General features: G+C 57.8%; 1 protein-coding gene across 1 annotated transcript in view; it reads right to left on the reverse strand.

Moving 5' to 3' along the window:
• spred3 (sprouty related EVH1 domain containing 3) overlaps positions 1-8,870 on the reverse strand; it is a 33,411-nt gene that overhangs the window by 152 nt on the left and 24,389 nt on the right. The window contains exon 5 of the mRNA XM_038785768.1: positions 1-926. This exon is cut by the window's left edge and continues 152 nt beyond it. Coding sequence (XP_038641696.1) covers positions 252-926 — 675 coding nt within the window. The 3' untranslated portion in view covers positions 1-251. The remainder of the gene's footprint in view (positions 927-8,870) is intronic.

Below are 8,870 nucleotides of genomic sequence, written 5' to 3' on the forward strand. Positions count from 1 at the left end.
GTTCCCCGTGCCCATGGAGCGCAGAGAAAGGGGGGGGGGGGGTGTTAAACCAGCACTGCTCCACCCCGATCGGTAACAGACCATCCCAGATTGAACTAGGCCTCTCTTGGCCAGACGCCAATCCGTCGAACCACGTTAATCGCTGTCAGGTCCTTTCAGCCACAACAGCTTAAGTTGCAAAAAAGTGCCAACTGTTTGTTTTTTTCTTTTTAAAACCCTCGCTTACTATCCCTCCCGGGCCCCTTCGCCTCTCAGTGCACCGCCTTGTGCTTGCCCCCGCAGCAGCCCCACCTCTCCCCACAGCGATGGCAGGCCCGAAGGGGCAGGTAGCAGCACATGCAGGGCGCCATGAGGGACAGGGCTGCCAGGGCCAGCCAGCGGGCGCAGAAGTGGCGGCTGCTGGAGTCGCAGGAGCAGGGGTCGGAGTAGTCGCCCTCGGAGTCCGACATGCAGTGGTAGAGCATGGACTCGGCGCACCACATGCAGCTGACCTGGTAGACGCAGCGGTCGATGGGGTCGGGGGCGTCCTGGCACCTCCCCCGGCCGTTCTCCTGGTCGCGGAAGACGTCGCGGCAGTACACGCAGCGGGAGGGGGCCATGTCCTCCTCGGCCGCCCCCGCCGGCTCCTTGTCCTTCTTCAGCTGGGGCGGGGAGTGGGCGTGGATCCTGCAGGCGGGCGAGCCCTTCGCCTCCCTGAGCGGGCATTCAGTCCCCGGGCTGCCGCTGCCGTGCCCACTCCCCCTCGCCTCACCCTTGGCGAAGCGCACGCACAGGTCCATCTTGTCGGCCCTGCAGTCCCGGCCGCCCACAATGGCCCTCCGGTAGTCCTCGTAGCCCTTTGCCACCCAGAGGTCCTTGCAGGGGTTGACGCTATCCAGCTCCTCCACCTCGCCGTAACTCCCATGCTGCAGCGGCCTGGTCTCCACCTGCGGACAGAGAGGACAGTGACAGAGTCTAAAGGCCCCCTGTGACCCCCCCCCTCCCCCCCGCCGACCCCCCCCTCCCCCCCGCCGACCCCCCCCCCTCCCCCCCCCCCCCCCCCCCGCCGACCCCCCCCTCCCCCCCCCGCCGACCCCCCCCCGCCGACCCCCCCCTCCCCCCCGCCGACCCCCCCCTCCCCCCCGCCGACCCCCCCCTCCGACCTCCCCCCCCCTCCCTCCCGCCGACCCCCCCTCCCTCCGCCGACCCCCCCCTCCCTCCGCCGACCCCCCCCTCCCTCCGCCGACCCTCCCTCCCCCCCGCCGACCCCTCCCTCCCCCCCGCCGACCCCTCCCTCCCCCCGCCGACCCCTCCCTCCCCCCCGCCGACCCCCCCCTCCCCCCGCCGACCCGCCTCCCCCCCTCCCCCCCCGCCGACCCCCCCCTCCCCCCCGCCGACCCCCCCTCCCCCCCGCCGACCACCCCCCCTCCCCCCCGCCGACCACCCCCCCTCCCCCCCGCCGACCACCCCCCCTCCCCCCCGCCGACCACCCCCCCGCCGACCACCCCCCCTCCCCCCCGCCGACCACCCCCCTCCCCCCCGCCGACCACCCCCCCTCCCCCCGCCGACCCCCCCTCCCCCCCGCCGACCCCCTCCCAGCCCGCAGTCAGTGGGCAGCATGAGAACGGCAGCCTGTACGGTTAAAAGATGGGCTTCCGACATAGAACAGTACAGCACAGAACAGGCCCTTCGGCCCTCGATGTTGTGCCGAGCAATGATCACCTTACTCAAACCCACGTATCCACCCTATACCCGTAACCCAACAACCCCCCCCCCCCCTTAACCTTACTTTATTAGGACACTACGGGCAATTTGGCATGGCCAATCCACCTAACCCGCACATCTTTGGACTGTGGGAGGAAACCGGAGCACCCGGAGGAAACCCACGCACACACGGGGAGGACGTGCAGACTCCGCACAGACAGTGACCCAGCCGGGAATCGAACCTGGGACCCTGGAGCTGTGAAGCATTTATGCTAACCACCATGCTACCGTGCTGCCCCATTCCATTTCGATAGCGCCTTCCACAACCCCAGGACACCCCAGAGTCATAGAGTTTTACAGCACAGAAAGAGGCCCTTCAGCCCATCGCCCATCACGCACCTATCCACTCTAAACCCATGGTCCAGAAATTGGTTGCAGCCTTCGGTGCTACGGCGTTTCAAGCGCTCATCTAAATGTTTCTTAAACGGTGGGAGGGTTCCCTTACCCACAGTAAGAAATGGGATAGCCAATTTGGGCACAGCAAGATCCCTCAAAGAGCCACGTGAAAATGGCCAGTTCTCTATATGATGAATGTAGGAATTCCAGATTATGTGTCTGGTGCAGTAAGGGTTAAAGGCCGGGGTTAGCGTGTGTATGACTGTTGCAGTAGCGTTTTCAAAAATCCTGGTGCAATTAAGGCATCATAAAAGCTTGGGCTAATGGATTTTTGTTTGGATTAAGAGGGATCCCCTGAGGAGTAGATAGTTGGAGACATTGTGCGTCAACTGGGTGGGATGATGTAACTAATGGGAGGAGCTGGAGTACCAGGCATCTTATCAGAGAAGCAGTTGGGTTTTAGATCGGGGTGTGAACAGAGGCCAAGCATGGACAAATAATCGGCCTGGAAATCCTCCCCTCATTTCCCCCCCCCCCCCTCCCCCCCACAACTATCCCTGAAAGGGGGAGAAACAAACTATGCTTGCGAAGGTACTCTTTAAGGGGTGATGGTGCCGTGTTGTCACTGGGAGATGGTGGAATTTGAATTCAATTTTTAAAATGGGACAAGGGGATCATGCAGGAAGAGGGTATTGTGGAGGAAGACCAGCCAGGATCTAGTTAAGTGGCAGAGCAGGCCTGAGGGGCTGAATGGCCTCATCCCGCTCCTACGCCATGGTCCCAACATCGGCCTTTGAGAAGGTGAGAGGGGGATTTTTTCCAGGGCGTTGCCAGAACAAGCGATTAGCGATTGTCATAAAAAAACCCACCTGGTTCACTAACGTCCTTTAAGGGAGGAAATCTGCCGTCCTTACCCGGTCTGGCCTACATGCGACTCCAGAGCAATATGATAGCCACTTTATTGAAAGCATGGGCAATAAAAGCTGGCCCCCCCCCTCACATCTGATTCATTGAAATATTTCCACTCTGGCTGGGAGAGGACATTGGGTGGTGCTGCGCCTGGCTGCGATGCCTCTGCAGTCAAATAGCCCCTCCACCGAGCTTCTCTCTCTCTCTGTCTCTACATTTCCTTTCTCCCTGGGGTGAGCTTGGATTTTTCCACTGTCGTGAGTGGGAGAATGTGGACCGGGAGAATGTGGACCGGGAGGATGCGCTCCCCCCCCCCCAACCCCGCCCCCCCCCCCCAACCCCGCCCCCCCCCCCCCCCCCCCCCCCTCCGCCTCGGACTTTGCCAGTTCTGTGCCAGCATGGTTGTACGCAAGCAAGTCAGCCCCCCCCCCCCCTCCTCCACAATGCAGTTGCCCCGAGGTCAAACGCTGGCCGCGTGATTGGGAAGAAAGGGGAGAGCTGGAGACTTATCATAAAATTTACAGTGCAGGAGGCCATTCGGCCCATCGAGTCTGCACCGGCTCTTGGAAAGAGCACCCTACCCAAGGTCCAACCACCTCCACCCTATTCCCATAACCCAGTAACCCCACCCAACACTAAGGGCAATTTTCGACACTAAGGGCAATTTATCACGGCCAATCCACCTAACCTGCACATCTTTGGACTGTGGGAGGAAACCGGAGCACCCGGAGGAAACCCACGCACACACGGGGAGGATGTGCAGACTCCGCACAGACAGTGACCCAAGCCGGGAATCGAACCTGGGACCCTGGAGCTGTGAAGCAATTGTGCTATCCACAATGCTACCGTGCTGCCCATAAAACGGCGGGAAGATATCGATTGACGGAGGTCGGGTGGGTCGAAAGGTGGTACACGGATTCAACCCCAGAGAAGTGTGAGGTAATTCATTCTGGGGAGGGCAAACAAGGCAGAGGGGAATACACAATAAATGACAGAATTGTGAGGAGTGTACAGCGACGGGGGGTGGGGCAGATGATGGGGTGGGGGGGGGGGGGGGGGGGGGACCCTGGGATGTGCATCCCTGAAGACAGCAAGGCAGATAGGAAAGGTGGTAAATTCCGGACCCTGTCCTTTATAGGCCAAGACATAACGAGGTTATATAGAATCACAGAATCCCCTACAATTCAGAAGGCCATTCGGCCCATCGAGTCTGCACCAACCCTACGAAAGAGCACGCTAACCTCGGCCCACTCCCCCGCCCGATCCCCGTAACCCCACCTAACCTTTGGACACTAAGGGGCAATTGATCACAGCCAATCCACTTAAGCCGCACATCTTTTGGACTGAGGGAGGAAACCGGGGCACCCGAAGGAAACCCACGTAGATACGAGGCGAGCGTGCAGACTCCATCCGGTCACCCCCAAGGTCGGAATTGAACCCGGGTCCCTGGCGCCGTGAGGCAGCAGTTCTGGCAACGTCCTGGAAAGAAATCCCCCAAATGCAGATGTGGTGGCCATGATGTTGTTCTTTAGAGGTCGACAAAATTATGAGGGGCATGGACAGAGTGGATAGTCAGAGGCTTTTCCCCAGGGGAGAGGGGTCAATTACTGGGGGGCATAGGTTTAAGGTGCGTGGGGCAAGGTTTAGAGGAGATGTACAAGGCAAGTTTTTTTTTACACAGAGGGTAGTGGGTGCCTGGAACTCGCTGCCGGAGGAGGTGGTGGAGGATAGTTTAAGGGGCATCTTGACAAATACATGAATAGGATGGGAATAGAGGGATACGGACCCAGGAAGTGTAGAAGATTTTAGTTTAGATGGGCAGCATGGTCGGCACAGGCTTGGAGGGCCGAAGGGTCTGTTCCTGGGCTGTACTTTTCTTTGTTCTTCTTTGTTCTTCCGGAGCGGGATGAGGCCATTCAGCCCCTCAGGCCTGCTCTGCCACTTAACGAGATCCTGGCTGGTCTTCCTCCACAATGCCCTCTTCCTGCACTACCCCTGTGTCCCTTGATGTCATCGATACCTAGATAGTAATGAATCAGTCTCTGCTTTGAACAGACTCAATGATTGAGCTTCCACAGCCCTCTGTGGGAAAGAGTCCCTACAACCCACTGCCCTCTGTGTGCCCACTGCCCTCTGTGTGCCCACTGCCCTGTGTGCCCACTGCCCTCTGTGTGCCCACTGTGTGCCCACTGCCCTCTGTGTGCCCACTGTGTGCCCACTGCCCTCTGTGTGCCCACTGTGTGCCCACTGCCCTCTGTGTGCCCACTGCCCTCTGTGTGCCCACTGTGTGCCCACTGCCCTCTGTGTGCCCACTGCCCTCTGTGTGCCCACTGTGTGCCCACTGCCCTCTGTGTGCCCACTGTGTGCCCACTGCCCTCTGTGTGCCCACTGCCCTCTGTGTGCCCACTGTGTGCCCACTGCCCTCTGTGTGCCCACTGTGTGCCCACTGCCCTCTGTGTGCCCACTGTGTGCCCACTGCCCTCTGTGTGCCCACTGCCCTCTGTGTGCCCACTGTGTGCCCACTGCCCTCTGTGTGCCCACTGCCCTCTGTGTGCCCACTGCCCTCTGTGTGCCCACTGCCCTCTGTGTGCCCACTGCCCTCTGTGTGCCCACTGCCCTCTGTGTGCCCTCTGTGTGCCCACTGCCCTCTGTGTGCCCACTGCCCTCTGTGTGCCCACTGCCCTCTGTGTGCCCACTGCCCTCTGTGTGCCCACTGTGTGCCCACTGCCCTCTGTGTGAAGAAATTCACCCTCACGTCACGTCACGTCAGACCTAAATGCCCTTATTCTGAGAATGTGTCCCCTGGTTGTAGAAGGCTTGGGCAATAAATGCTGGGCCGAGCCAGCGACGCCAACGTCCCTTGAATGGGGTTAGCACTGCTGCCGCAAAGCAGCAGGGCCCCAGGTTCGATTCTGGCCTTGGGTTAATAATAATAATCGCTTATTGTCACGAGTAGGCTTCAATGAAGTTACTGTGAAAAGCCCCTAGTCGCCACATTCCGGCGCCTGTTCGGGGAGGCCGGTACGGGAATTGAACCCGCGCTGCTGGCCTTTTTCTGCATCACAAGCCAGCTGTTCAGCCCACTGTGCTAAACCAACCCCAGCTGGTTTAACAAAACCCAGCTGGGTTACTGTCTGTGTGGCGTTTGCCCGTTCTCCCCGGTTAGAGGGATGGGGCGGGGGCGTGGACCTTGGTACGGTGCTCTTTCAGGGGCTAGGTGCAGACTAAATGGGCCAAATGGCCCCCCCCTGCACTGTAGGGATTGGATTATACGATTCTGTGACAGCGGAGACCGAGAGGAGATCTAATTGGGCGGACGAACATTATGAGGACCCGAGACAGAATGAATAAGGGGAACATGATTCCCCCCTTAGCAGAGAGATCGGCAACCAAGGGTGATAGATTTAAAGTAAATGGTTCAGGGGTAGGATTAAAGGGGAGTTGAGAAGAATCTCCCCCCCCCCCCCCCCCCCCCACGGAGGGCAATGGGGGTCGCTGAAAAGATGGGAGCGGCAGAAACCCGCATCACATTCCAAATGGATCTGGGCTAACGTGATGAGCTGGAGAGTGGGATTGTGCTCGTTCTTGGATACCTCAGACATGACGGGCCGATCGGCCTCCTTCCATGCTGTGGATGTCTATGAATGATTCAATCAGGTATGGGAAATCGAAGGGCAGCACGGTGGCCTAGTGGTTAGCACAACCGCCTCACGGCGCTGAGGTCCCAGGTTCGATCCCGGCTCTGGGTCACTGTCCGTGTGGAGTTTGCACATTCTCCCCGTGTCTGCGTGGGTTTCGCCCCCACAACGCAAAAATGTGCAGAGTAGGTGGATTGGCCACGCTAAATTGCCCCTTAATTGGAAAAAATAATTGGGTAATCTAAATTTAAAAAAAAAAAAGGTATGGGAAATCGAGCAAAGAAAGAGCCGTCACTGATGGGTGGTCCAGGGGCTGGTTTAGCACAGTGGGCTAAACAGCTGGCTTGTAATGCAGAACAAGGCCAGCAGCGCGGGTTCAATTCCCGTACCAGCCTCCCCGAACAGGCGCCAGAATGTGGCAACTAGGGGCCTTTCACAGTAACTTCATTGAAGCCTACTTGTGACAATAAGCGATTATTATTATTATTACAATGGAATATTGTGGGAAATTCCAGGGAGCACACTTTAGAATCATAGAATTTACAATGCAGAAGGAGGCCATTCGGCCCGTCAAGTCTGCACCGGCCCTTGGATCGAGCACCCTACTTAAGCCCACACCTCAACCCCATCCCCGTAAAACCACCTAACCTTTTTGGACACTAAGGGGCATTTTAGTGCAGTCAGTCCACCTAACCTGCAGGTCTTTGGACTGCGAGAGGAAACCGGAGCACCCGGAGGAAAACCCACGCAGACACGGGGAGAACCTGCAGACCCCTCACAGATAGATACCCAAGGCTGGAATCGAACCTGGAGCTGTGAAGCAAAGGTGCTAACCAGTGTGCTACCCTTTTAGGAAGGGCGTTTAAGTCTTAAAAGATGATGTGCAGAGAAGATCAACAGAACGGTATCAGGACTGAGGAACTTCAGTTCCTCCGGCGAGACGGGAGAAGCCAGAATTAGAACGTAGAACATAGAACAGTACAGCACAGAACAGGCCCTTCGGCCCTCGATGTTGTGCCGAGCAATGATCACCCTACTCAAACCCACGTATCCACCCTATACCCATAACCCAACAACCCCCCCTTAACCTTACTTATTTAGGACACTACGGGCAATTTAGCTTGGCCAATCCACCTAACCCGCACATCTTTGGACTGTGGGAGGAAACCGGAGCACCCGGAGGAAACCCACGCACACAGGGGGAGGACGTGCAGACTCCACACAGACAGTGACCCAGCTGGGAATCGAACCTGGGACCCTGGAGCTGTGAAGCATTTATGCTAACCACCATGCTACCGTGCTGCCCCTATTGTTCTCCTTCAAACGAGAGATGGCTACGAGGAGATTTAATCCAGGCATTCAAAATCACAATGTGTTTTTGATGGAGCAAATGCGGAGAAATTGTTCCCTGTGGCGGGAGAGCTGCAGGTTTAAGGTGTTAGATGACACTGGCCGGCTGCATCGGGGTAAGCCCCACAGAAGGGGCAAACAAGCGGCAGATGCAATTTAATTACAGAGAAGTGGGAGGCGAATTGAAAGCAGAAAATGCCGACCAGAAGCTCAGCAGGTCTGTGGAAACAGAGAAACGGGGTTAACAGCTTTCGATGCCGTGTGACTGGTCTTCAGAGCTCCCGGGAAGCGTGAGGCGATGGGCCTGGATGTCCAGCTGTGGCCACCCATACTTGAGGAAGGATGTGGAGGCCGTGGAGAGATTCACAAGAATGATCCCAGGGAGACAGATCTGTAGCCCCGAGGGTGGATGGGAGAGATCGCGAATGTTTTCCTCGAAGAGAAGAAGGCCGAGAGGAAGCCTGATAAAGATAGTCAAGATACTGAGGAGAAATAGCGAGAATCTGTTCAAAGGGCATCAAGACCTAGCGAAGCACAGATTCAAAATAATTGGCAAAAGGAGTAAAAGTGAGGAAGAATCCTTTCACCCCGAGGGTGTTTGGACTCGGGAACGAACATTCCGAGGGGGCGGCGGAGGCCGGTCCGATCGGGTTGCCCGAAAGGGAAATCGGATTGGTGTCTGAAAAGAGGGAATGCGCAAGGTTACAGGGATAAGGCAGGGGGTGTGGGACTGGGTCGAATGCTCTCCCAGAGGGCCAGTGCGGACTCGATGGGCTGAATGGCCTCCGTTTGTACTGTGACGATTCTGTGAGTTTGACAGAAGGGTTGGGAGAGGGGCATACTTAAAAATTGTGCCGGAATAGATGACCTGGGATTTGGAGGGGGGGGGGGGGG

Source organism: Scyliorhinus canicula, chromosome 27 (genome assembly GCF_902713615.1).
Source record: "Scyliorhinus canicula chromosome 27, sScyCan1.1, whole genome shotgun sequence".
NCBI lineage: Eukaryota > Metazoa > Chordata > Chondrichthyes > Carcharhiniformes > Scyliorhinidae > Scyliorhinus > Scyliorhinus canicula.